The sequence below is a fragment of the Myotis yumanensis genome, unplaced genomic scaffold, assembly GCF_028538775.1.
Source record: "Myotis yumanensis isolate MYYU_CA2020_CCGP unplaced genomic scaffold, mMyoYum1.0.hap1 SCAF_21, whole genome shotgun sequence".
NCBI classification, from domain to species: Eukaryota; Metazoa; Chordata; class Mammalia; order Chiroptera; family Vespertilionidae; genus Myotis; species Myotis yumanensis.
In genome coordinates, this window is record NW_027223772.1 from 3,757,949 (window position 1) to 3,770,998 (window position 13,050).

Sequence of the window (13,050 nt, forward strand, 5' to 3'; positions counted from 1 at the left end):
TACATGTGCAAATATGGATTCTTATTTTAGGAAAACTAAGTTGGTGAGTTTTAGATCTGCCCTAGGAATCTGGTAAGGATTTCTTCTCATATCTACAGCTCACATACAAAATCTTTTGGTATTTTATTGTAAACGGCATTACAAAGGACAGAGGACTCACTGGTGGAAGGGGACTTCCTATAACTGGCATAAGGATAATCAAGTGTTGTCAAATTCAGACTCGTGAATGCACAATTTCCCTAGCACAGGAAGTAAAAAGAGAGAACTAGGAGGAGCAAGAGGAAAACGAAACCAGATCAATACCCAGAAACAATTGACAGATGAAGTGTGGTTGTCTCTTCAAATCAACGGCTTGTTCTATTATTTCCTAAAGTCATTAAATAAACCATGGCCAGTGCCAATGCAGTTCAATGAGTTCAGAGCAGATCCCTTGGTTTTGGCAAGTTGCTCAGCTGGCCCTAGAAATGGGGCTGGTAAAACCCGAGCTGAGAGAATCAGTGTTTCCTTCCTCTTGATGACTCTCTCTGGGAGCACGCCTGGAATGAGTGAGTGTAGAAGGTGAGGCGGTGAGCACACGGAAGCAGGGCTAGATGTGCATGTGGAAAAGGAGCTATGCTCTGGCATTATTTTGGCAGGCTGTAATTCTGTTAGGTGTCCTAGCTCATTCTCTCTTACAACGTTTTTCTTATAACTTCTGTTCTCTCTCTTAGGATCTTAAGGTTACCAATGAGGTTGAAAGCAAGCTAGGTGCTTCCGAGTCAGTCTTGGAATCCCATTCATTCTATTCAAGGTTTCTGTCCTTAGTCCCATGTATTGAGTTAACAGTACAAGAAATGAAACTCATATAAATTCTTCCTAATTAATCAGATAAAAATTAACTCCCAGTAGACTCATCCTCAAAACCTCACTGCATACATCAAACATTGGCAATTGCCATGAAAAACAAATTGTATGAGGACTTCATAGCAGGCACAATGCTTGGCATAAGCTGGCGTTCCAAAAAGGTCTGGGAAATGAATTCCAGTGAGCTCAAATGCTCACCAACTATTGATCACCTTTCTATTTTATTTTATAAAAACTGTAACATTTGCTTTTCCCCCTATAAACTTATTAATTATCAAAACAGTCTTTTGAATATGGGCAAGCAAGTCCATTTAGATTCAGGAGAGCATTTAAAAATATATATTTTTATTGATTTCAAGGAGGAAGGAAGAGGGGGAGAGAGATAGAAACATCAACAATGAGAAAGAATCATTGATTGGCTTTTGGCCTCCTGCATGCCCTCTACTGGGGATTGAGCCTGCAACCTGGACTTGCAACCTTGAGCAGAATTGTACACAGAACCCTTCAGTCCACAGGCTGGTGTTCTATCCACTGAGCCAAATTGGCTAGGGCAGCATTTTCATTTTTAACCTCATTATTCTAGAAGTGAGAGCCAAGTGAATAGGTTGACATGAATCAGACAGGTCTGGAGTAAAATTTGTCCATTCATCCACCCACCCATCCATCCACCTAACAAATACATCTAAGTTATCTATATGCTGAGACTAAGCGGGATATTCCTATATAAATCAATGTGAACAAAACAGCTTCAATACTCATCTTCATGAATTTTACCATCTAGGAGAAGAGAAAGTAAATGAAATATTCACACATTATGGTAATCTTTATGAAACAAACAAAAAGCTGAATTAGAGGCAAATGGGATGAGAATGTAAAGATGTTATAGATAAGGCAGATAGAGAAGCCATCTATGAGAAAGGCACTTAAGCTGAGACCCAAATGCTGGCATAAGTTAGCCATGCAGAGTACAGAATAGTATTCTAGGCACGGGGATCAGCATGTACAAAGACTTTGAGGCAAGAAGGGGTATGGTGTATCCAAGAATTTCAGCTCTGACTTCAACAGCTGGAGAAGATAGAATAAGCTACTCAATTTTTTGAGGCTTTATTTCTTCATATTTACTTCATAATAAGGTAATGGTACATATTTGACAGGGTTGTTGAGAAAATTTAATGGGCTAACACAGCGGTTCTCAACCTGTGGGTTGCGACCCCTTTGGGGGTCGAACGACCCTTTCACAGGGGTCGCCTAAGACCATCGGAAAACACATATATAATTACATATTGTTTTTGTGATTAATCACTATGCTTTAATTATGTTCAATTTGTAACAATGAAGATACATCCTGCATATCAGATATTTACATTAGGATTCATAACAGTAGCAAAATTATAGTTATGAAGTAGCAACAAAAATAATTTTATGGTTGGGGGTCACCACAACATGAGGAACTGTATTAAAGGGTCGCGGCGTTAGGGAGGTTGAGAACCACTGGGCTAAAATGTACCTTACTTGAATCACTTTACAAGGTACACAAAGGTCTCTGTGACTCCAGTTGGTCCTCATCACCCAATGTGCTTGACCTCCTATTCATGCAGTTTTGGGAATCAACCATCACTGGAGCCAGAGAACATCCTCTATCCCTGGTATTTCCATGTTCTCCAACAAGAGGAGAGAATAGGCACAGATTCTATTTGTTCATTTTAGAAATGCTAGAAATCAAAACACGAGGGAGGTGGGATAGAGAAAGTGAAATGATGTGCTTCATCATTTATAGGATAAAATTTGAAGGTCAGGTTTTTACATTTGGGAAGCTTTGAGTTTTGAGACTAGGTGTTTAGGAAACAGAATAAAGAAAACTGAAATAATGGTCATTGCGTCCCATCTACAATAGACACTGTGCTGGGCAAGTTATGGACTTTCTCTCATTTAATCTTCACAAGGATCCTACAAGATAGGTCTTTGTGGCCTTGTTTAAAAATGGCACAGCCTGGCCAGTGTGGTTCAGTGGCTGAGCGTCAACCTATGAACCAGGAGGTCAAGGCTCCACACCAGGTCAGGGCACATGCCCAGGTTGCAGGCTCGATCCCAGTAGGGGACATGCAGGAGGCAGCCAAGCAATGGTTCTCTCTCATTATTAATGTTTCTATCTTTCTCTCCCTCTCCCTTCCTCTCTGAAATCAATAAAAATATAAAAACGACACAAAGGAACCTCAGAGGGAAATGAAAATTTCACTCAGTCCCTGTCTTATTTTTGGAATTTAATGTGGAATTGGGCAATTCTTTGGTACTTAAAGTGAGCATACAATGTACAGGGGTGGGCAAAGTAGATTTATAGTTGTTCATGTGGAAAATAATACAATAATAAATAAATTAATAATACAAGAATAAAGTCTGTGTTTTGTGTATTCACAACTGTAAACCTACTTGTATATAGTTGATATATTTCTTTAGAAAACTTTGTTATTATGGCAGTACCACATTACCATTAATTAATAATTAATGATAACAATTATAATTAATGACAATAATGCCATTATCATGACTTTATCTCAACTCAACAGCATTGATTGGGTACCTCACTCATGACTCAGGCACTACAATGGGTAGAGATATATAGTGCAGAACTTGTTTTGGAGAATGGAATAAACTGACAGTTCATTGCAGCTCGGGTGTGCAGTGGTGCAGGAGTGGTTAGCAGGGCTGAGGTGATGCCATGCTAAAGAGTTTTGGATTCTGTCTTATGGCAGACAGGCACCTGATCAGAGTAGCATTTTAGAAGGACTGTTCACATGGCTATTTTTATTATATATATATATATATATATATATATATATATATATATATGTATTTTTTGCTGATAGTATTACAGATATCTCCCATTTCCCCCCCTTCCCAGGCCCTACTCACGCCCCCAGGTCTTCACTACCCTATTGCCCTTGTACATGAGCTATGCATATAAGTATATAAGTTCTTTGGTTTATCTCTTCTCATCCCCCCAACCGCACATCGAGGTATGTCAGTCTGGAACAGACCCACGTGGCTACTTTTAGACACGGCTTTGTAAGCAGCAGTTTATCCTGTGGGCCATGTTAATAACCTTCCTCTTACATTATGCTCCCTCTTTCCTTCTAGGCACAGTGGACGGTGCCATGGACCTGATCTTGATCAATTCCCTACCTCTTGTGTCTGACGCTGAAACATCCCTCACCTGCATCGCCTCTGGATGGCGCCCCCATGAGCCCCTCACCATAGGAAGAGACTTTGAAGCCTTAATGAACCAGCACCAGGATCCACTGGAAGTTACTCAAGATGTGAGCAGAGAATGGGCGAAAACTGTCGTTTGGAAGAGAGAGAAGGCTAGTAAAATCAACGGTGCTTACTTCTGTGAAGGGCGGGTTCGAGGAGAGGCAATAAAGATACGCACCATGAAGATGCGCCAACAAGGTAAGATGTCCCTTAGTTGTGGGCACGTGAGACCCACTGAGACACAAACACACCTTTTGTGTTGGCAGCTGCTCACTCAGGGGCTGGTATGAGCTGCCTGGGCACAGCTTCAGGACCTTGTCTGCCTTTTTCCAAACATTGCTATCTCTAGTACACCAAGCACCAGAGAGAAATGAGACCATCCAGGCCAACTTCCTCACATTCAACCCCATTCATTAGACATCGTGCATAAGATGAAGTGAAATATGTGTTCTACAAAGGGATTCGCAGCCCTATGGAAAAATGAACATGTTACATGCATGTAATGTAAAAGTCACAGCAATGAGGACAGCTGTGCACTGCCAGACGGTTGGCTATTTTGAGCTTTCTCATTGACTTTTTTATTTGATTCTTTATTTCATTTATTTTTGCTTTCCCGTAAATATTCTTAACAGAAGCTAATGTTTTCAGGGGGAAAAGATGGTTGAGATAAAAAACCTTAAAATGGAAACATCTATCAAAAACGGAACCTAATTGGCTATGGGTGTGTCGGTTATCTACTGCCACAGGGATGCTGGGCAACACAACCACAGGCCACAGAGGCATGCGACCATAAGCACTTATTGCTTGTGGGTGTGATTAGGTGGCTCTGCTGATCTTGACTGGATTTTCTCACACGTATGGATATTGTCTGGCTGGCAGCCCATTAGGCTGGCCTTGGTTGGGCCAGCTTGACTCTGTTCCACATGCGTATGAACCTAGATATGATCTCATGGGCATGGCAAATGTGCAAGAGAACAAGTGGAAACCTAGTGTCAGTATTATTCATTCTCAGTTCTGCCTCATTTTATTGCTCCAAGCTGAGCCTAAATCAGATGGGAGGGCACTACCCAGTGACATGGTGAAGAGTTGTGGCTACACAGAGGGATGAAGAATGGGGCCTTCTTTGCAGGCTGCCATTCTTGGAAAAAGATGAGGACTTAATTTTAGAAGTGGAGTGCCCAAGCCCAGCTCACAGCACCCCAAGACTATGAAGGAGGATATTGAGAGCCTTCTGCAAGGGAGGCTGCGCCTCACAAGGCAGTGATGTGATGGAGCCTTTCTCCTGATAGAAGTGGGTCCTAAGCTCAGTCTTTAGGGCAGCCGGCCACACGGATGGCAGTTGGGAGGCGATGGTGCTGTCACACTCTTGAATGATTCTGTTCTGCCCTGAGGCTCCCAGGACCAGACAGGCAGCTAGACTCCTGCATTTCTAACAAGGTCTCAGGTGAGAAGGTTCTCCTGGGAGAGACCACACTTTGAAGGGTACAGTAGGAGCCCAGCTGGGGTTCACCTGATAACATTGCTTTGACTTTGCTAATGGTGGTAATCAAAAGATTTGAAGGCAGTAAGCTCATTCTAAGGTCAAACGTGATAAAACCATTATTCATTACAAATGATGGAAAAGGTTTCTTAGCAAAACTGTTATGTTCCCCTTTGACTGACACCAGGGCGAGTGGGAAAAGTGCACAGCAGACATTCCCAGGAATGCAGCTCCCGGGGAGGGAAGAGAGGTTGAACAAAGGGATGTGAGGTGTGCCAAAGCTAGCAAGGTGAAAAGTCACCTCTATTATGTTTCACATGTGACATTTGGGATTCCACTTGGATAAGGAGTTATGTCCTTCTGCTGATATTCTCACACTCTGAATGAAGACAATCTGAGACTCGTGCCCTCATGGGTTCACAGGAATGAAATGTGAAGTGCCACCGTGCCCTTTATGGGTGTCCTGGGATTGTCCTTGCCAATGTGTAAATAAGAACCCATAGAGCATGTTAGACCAGAACAATAGGAGTCAAAAGCCAACTGTAATGGTCCCTCCAAACAGAGTCCAGGTCAGCACAGATAGAGAGGGCACATTCAGCTAAATGAGGCGCCAGCAGGCTTGGATAGTGAGAAACAGCTGAGAGAAGATGGTTTTTAGATTCATATTCACCTGAGTGTTAATTCATTCTCCAACTCTTACTAGCTGTGTGGGCTTAGGCAACATATTTAACCGCTGTAAGTCTCATGTTCCATCATCTGTGGAATAGTCATAATAATATCTTCAAAATTGTCTTTTAAGTTTTAAATAAGGTGGTATATGCAAGAAGCCAGTTCCATGAGTGCACTTAAAATAAGATATGATGCCCTAGCCGGTTTGGCTCACTGGCTAGAGCAACAGCCCGTGGACTGAAGGGTCCTGGGTTCAATTCCGGTCAAGGGCACATGCCTGGGTTGTGGGCTTGATCCCTAGTAGGGGGCGTGCAGGAGGCAGCCGATCAATGATTCTCTCTCATCATTGATGTTTCCATCTCTCTTTCCTTCTCCCTTCCTCTCTAAAATCAATAAAAACATAATTTTTAAAAAATTAAAATAAGATCTGAGTTGCACAGTGGATGTGTTCTAAAAAGCTTGTGTAAAGGAGACATTGCAGAGTGCTTTACATAGTAATGACAGCAGCAGTTTGTAAATGGTGGGGATGGATTTGATGCCAAGTGATCGGATTTCAGAGCCGGTATTTCTGGCCACCGCACTGCCCTTTGTTTATCACTCTCAGTGTCCACCTCTCTCTCTCCCTCATCCTGAGCACTTGTTTTATGAAGTACAATCACTCCAACAGAAACCCTACAGAACAACGCAGGGCACAGCGTAGAGATACAGGAGTGGATGTCACCATACGTGGGTTTGAGCTCAGCTCTGCAACTGAGTGACATGACCCAGGGCAAGGTACTTAATTGAAATAATAGTTTCCTCATTTGAAAAAAAAAAAATGAGGATAGAACTGAACCACATACACTCAAGAGTCAAATGAGATCATCAATGTTATCTGGCTCACAGTAAATGTTCAATAATTATCATCATTATGGTTCCTTGGGATAAGCAGTAATTTAGTGGGGCTATTCATTTTCCCACTTGTGAAAATTTTTAATATCATCTACTTAACATAATTGTGGAGGTTTATATAAAATAGAAAAATAGGCAGTACTTTCCTGTATTTTAGTAATAACAGCTCAGGCCGTTGAACTGATTCTGTTTCTTTTGTTGACCACCCAACAGCTGAAATATGATGTGAGGAAAGTGATATCCTTCATAGTGAATCAGGAAAACCTCCAAAACTCTGTCTTCATGACACTATCAATTCCCTGGTACAACATCGTGGGAACCGCGAAGTGCCTGCCCAGGGACACAGCAGGGTAGCATAAACACCGATACAGTCCTGCCTGCTGCTGACTCCTGCATCTGGGAGGAAGTGGAAAATCCATTTGAGATGTGCCAAAACACGGCTTAAATTGGCTCTCGTACTCCAAATGGCCAACCTGTTTTTATCAATGGCATCATCCAAAAAAGTCAAAAGCAGTTTATTCAGACCTTGCTGGCGATTTCATTTGGGAGTGGGGAGGTAGATATGAAGTTTGAGACATTTTCACAACCAAATGTCTGTTTGGGTGTTCCATCGGAAGAAACACAGGTGATTTTTCTCCTTATTTTCATTTGAGAAATAGCTGGATTTAAGGACATCAAACTTTCCACACAAGATTTGTGAAGTTGAAAGAGGTGAGCCATTTTTATCTAAATAATGCAAATGAACATGTTGAAAGCATAAGGGAAGTAGGAAGATTTGAAATCAGATTCATTTATTTATTCTTTCATTCCACAAGTATTCTTCAGCCTCTATTTGTGCCACACACGGGGGATGCAATGATGTTAACACTTCCCAAGTACTTACTATTTATATACATTGCTGTAAAATCTAGTCTTTACCAAATGCTTATCTCATGAGGACTATTATGACCCCATATTAGTAGATGAGGCTTGTAGCTATTATAACTTAGGTACATTCACACACCTGGTTCCCATTGTTGTACCTGGGATGGTTAACAGAGGCCTGATCCCAGAGGCCAGGCCCCGCCCACCTTGTACTGCCTTCCAATGGACCTGCCCTCCTGGGGCTCAGGCTAGTAGGGGCAATACCTTAGCAGTGGCACTGTAATGGGAAGTGCAGTTATGATGGCACTTCACCTGGATCCCAGGGGTTGTGTAAGGCCCCTGGAAAAAGTGACAGCTAAGTGAAGACTGAGCCCTGGCCAGTGTGGCTCAGTTGGTTGGAGCAGTGTGTCACTCACTGAAAGGTCGCGGGTTTGATTCCCTGTCAGGGCACATACCTAGGTTGTAGGTTGCATCCCTGGCCAGGGCTTGAGCTGGAGACAACTGATCAAAGTTTCACTCTCACATTGATGTTTCTCTCTCTTGCTCTCTCTCTCCTCCCTTCGTCTCTCTAAAACAAATTTAAAAAGAAAGAAAGAAAGAAAGAAAGAAAGAAAGAAAGAAAGAAAGAAAGAAAGAAAGAAAGACTGAATGAGAAGGAGTTGGTGAGACATAGGGGAAATGAAGGAGCAGAGGGGAAGGAGGAAGTTCACAACTTAGATGTGAATGATCACATGGTCTGTTTGAAGAACTTCATATATTTCAGAATGGAGGCCGGCCCAGATGCAGGCCTAGAGTATGATGAGGCTGGAGAGCTGGGGTTGGGGAACAAGTGTGGACATCTTGAGATAGTGTGTTAACTTTCACACTTACTCAAAGTTAGGAGGTCCTGAGTAAGGGAGTTAGTTACCCTTAACTCAGTCACCCACATCAGTAAATTGGATATCCTGTTTGCACAGGGCTTTTGTGAAATTATACAAAACTAGAGACCCAGTGCACTGCCTGCTACTGGCTGGGACCTGGTCCCCTGGCTGCCTGCCGCTGGCTGGGGCCTCCCTTCCTGCAGTTATCCAGCTGGCCCCGCCCCCTAGTCTAACTACCGGTGGAGGGAACAATTTGCATATTAGGTTTTTATTATATAGGATAATAATGAACATAAAAGTACATCTTATTACTCCTAGTCCTTAACTCTCATTAAAGGAGACAATGGAAATTTTTCTCAATTATTTTTCATCCTCTCATTAAAGGAGACAACTGAAATTTTTCTATTATTTTTCATCCTTGAGAAACATTTTTGTTACTCCATCTATTTTTCTTCTCCAGCCCTTTAAGGAACAGTGAACTGTGTTTTTAGTTAAGTTCTGCCCATTAAGGGGCTCATCCCAGTGACCCTGCAGCTCCTCCTCTCGCCCAGGTCTCAGCAGTCTCTGTTAAGACAAGGTGCTGGGACCTGAAGCCTTTTGAGTACTAACCTTTGAAAGATCTCTTCCATGAACTTGCTGTGTGATCTTGGACAGTTGCATAACTTCTGTGTATCTTAATCTCTTCATTTGTAAGAATAGGATAATGGTAGTAGCCATCTCACAGAGACATTATGAAAATTCAATACGTGTCAAGTCCTCAGCACAGTGCCTGGTGGCAGTAGGCACTATTCAAAGGTGCTCATTGTCTTCACGATCCAATCAAGGCCCATGGCATCAGCCTGTGTGCACCATGGAGAAGCTGGGCTCCTGGGTCATCAGCCTGGAGATGTGGGTGCAGGAGGTGCCAGGCTGGGCAGCCGTGGGACTCTGGTGTGGCTGTGTTCCTACCTGAGGGAACGGGGAGCTCAGAGAGCATAAGATCTGGAACAATAGCCATAGCGTGGGGAGAGAGAAGTTGTCTTGGGGTTGAGTGTAGTGGGGAGTCTTGGTTCCTTTTCAGAAACAATGCTGGGCGAGAAGTCCCATGGTCAGCTAAACAGTCAGGGGCAGAAAATATAAACAAACCACAGAGAAAGGAACAACATGAAGTGGTCGGAAAAATTATCCCAGGAGCCCAGGAGCTTGCCGCAGAGAGCGAATTACACATGCGAGGGCTGCGGAACGAAGCACCTTGTCAGTGTGGGTGGGCGCCCACCAGAGCCCCCGCTGCCCCCAGGGCCTGCTCAGGTTGGTTCACGTCAGTCTGGTAGAGAAAGCCACCACTCAAGTGTATATTACAAAAGTCAGCACAACAGTGCTGCTGTTTGTTTATGTTTGGGAAGGATACTGACTTCTTCTAAGCACCTGGGGGCTTGGCATACATCATTTAATATTTTGAACAACCTTTTAAGGTAAATATTTTTACTTCCAAATTATAGATGAGGACACTGTGGTGTTCAGACGTTAAGTAGGTTCCTCACAGAGGCCCAGTGAGTGGCAGAGGGTAGTCTCAAGCCAGGACTGTCTTATCCCAGGACTCACAGGCCCTTTGACCTGTACTATTCTCCTGTCTGCACCAAGGCACCCATGTGGGAGTCCTGGCTGGGCACCGGGCCTTGGTCAGCGGGCACAACAAGCAGACAGACCCAAAGCCCGGATCCCGAGCCTGGGTTAAAGGCATCTTCTGCCCTCAAGGGCAGCTCTCTGAGCTCTTGATCAGCTTCTCAAGCCGCCCATCCAAAAGCCACTCTGTGGGGATTCAGACATTAGGTAGAGGGTGTTTTGCACTGATTTCTAATTTAGGTGGATTCTAGTCAGAGAATTTGATTCTTCATTATTTACAGAGATGTGCTTTATGGCTTAATAGCGGGCAATATGCTTCAAAATAGCCTGTATTCAGAAGCTAGCTACAGGGGTCCATGAATATCCAACAGGCCTTAAATCGTGTTATTCAAATCTTTGTCTTCACTGACTTTTGGTCCATTTGATTCATCAGTTGTGGAACATTTCCTCAATGCTTGTGGACTTGGCACTTTCTTTGTTTAATTGTCAGTTTTTGTTTTGTGGGTTTTGAAGCTCTGCTGTTAGGGGCGTATACAAGTTCAGGGTTATTTAACCCAGCTGGTGGATTGTGTCTTTTTCTCATCACGTAAAGGCCATCTTGATCCCTAAAATTTTGTTTTGGCATCTGAATAGATTTTTCTTCTGATATAAATATTGCAATATCAAGCTTCTTTTAGTTATTAGTGCAGTATGTTATTCTGTCCCTTTATTCTCAGTTTTATATGTCATTACACTAAATGTGTAGTTAATGGAAAGAGCATATATTTACATATTTATAACTATTAAATTTATTCTGAGGATCTCTGACTTTTAACATCTTATTATGTCTTTTTTGCATGCCGTGATTTTTCTTTGTGATTTGTTCTCCTTTTATGTCCCTGTTTGCTTTTATTCTCCCTGCCCTCTGTATTTAGGAAAGTTGTAAATATTCTGTTTCTCTTCTTTTAGTGGTTATCCTTACATTTTTTATGTTGGCCTACTTTCCATGTCAGTTATACCTCAATAAGGCTGGAACTTTAAAAAGTGGCTTAACTTGAAGCCTAGAATTAATTCCCCCTTATTCTGTAGTTGTGGTTCTCTGCAGATTATGGTGTAAGTTAAAGGAACTCAGGAACTGTTGTAGCTGGGAGATGACCAGATTTTGTTCACACATCTTGTCCCATAAATCAAGGAGCTCAGGCAATACTTTGTTCCAAGCTTAGCACAGAGACAGAAGTTTCAAAAATTATTTTATAAACCAAATCCACAATAACTTCTCCAGTTTCATCTTAATACTCCAGTCTCATAATTATGTCAGCTCATATATATCTAACTAAAGGGTAGAAGGCAAGATGTTGGGTCTTTGTCTTATTCTTTAATATTCCAATATTTACACCATCCATAAGTGCAGCATTGTACTGAATCCATTGGAGAAATGCTTGGGGCATTCTAAAGCAATGAGAATCATTTGGAGCAACAACAACCCGAAAGGACCAAGGGAAAAGCCATTTATCTGGCCATTCATATTCTATTCCACTTTGAGGAAACTTGCTAAGGATTGGAGAAGGAGGGCTGGTTCATCGTTAATACCAGGTTTTGGTTTGGTAATAGGTATTAATCAATACAAGGTCCTCACCTCCCCAGCTAGTTGTATGGGAAAAAAATGTACGTATGTATGTTGTGTGTATATATTTACATTTTTACAGAGGAAATAACCATTCCTTTCATGAGATTCTTAAAAAAAAATGATATAACCTTAAGAAACCCATCAGCTACCGCTGTTTTTAATACCATGAAAATCAGCTGACTGCTGCCCAGTGCCAGCCCTCACCATCTGAAGTTCAAACGGTGGAGAAAATATGCAACCTCATTTTCTCCTTTGTTTTCTCTCTTTTAAAAGCTTCCTTCCTACCATCTACTTTAACCATGACCGTGGACAGGGGAGATAACGTGAACATATCTTTCAAAAAGGTCTTGATTAAAGAAGAAGATGCAGTGATTTACAAGAATGGTGAGTCTGTGTTTTGCTTCCTTTCAGCACCTTGGTGTGAGACACAGCTAGCACACACCATGTTGGGTCATTATCTGCAGTCTTAGAAGCAGATGTTGGAAGTAAAGCTAATATGAAGCGAGCAAACCAAATTATATAATAGAATCTCTCTTAGGAGATGTGTTTGGTGACTTAATCAAATAAATTCGAGATTCATAGACATATATGAATATACAGTATGAATTATAAATGTACAATAAAACCCCATTGTGATGTGATAAGTGGGGTTCCAAATTCTGCCATACAAAATGTTTGCTTGTTTGATTGCAAAGTTAATAAAATGCTCAGCATGAGCCTGGAGAGCCACTGGCAATCGTCCTGGGGGGCCTTAACTGTGCAATCCAAATCCATCTCCGTCCAGCTATGGTTTGGCACCACTTGGTGGCGAAGACCTGGTCCAGCTGAAATATTGCTGGGGATTATTCTGAGTTCTGTGGATGGATAAGACGTCCAGATTGGAGTAGTGATTCTAGATATCTTCTGGTTAATTGATTAGTTGACATTTCCCACCCAGATTTGCCTGCTTACCTGCAGCAGATAAGAACTTTAGCCTCCCCACATCT

The 13,050-nt window shown here is 42.2% G+C and overlaps 1 protein-coding gene across 2 annotated transcripts in view; it reads left to right on the forward strand.

Moving 5' to 3' along the window:
• The window catches only part of TEK (TEK receptor tyrosine kinase), a 107,525-nt gene that overhangs the window by 37,543 nt on the left and 56,932 nt on the right, over nucleotides 1-13,050 (forward strand). For both annotated transcript variants that reach the window (XM_070400907.1, XM_070400908.1), the window contains exons 2-3: nucleotides 3,979-4,290; nucleotides 12,338-12,448. In XM_070400907.1, coding sequence (XP_070257008.1) covers nucleotides 3,979-4,290; nucleotides 12,338-12,448 — 423 coding nt within the window. The remainder of the gene's footprint in view (nucleotides 1-3,978; nucleotides 4,291-12,337; nucleotides 12,449-13,050) is intronic.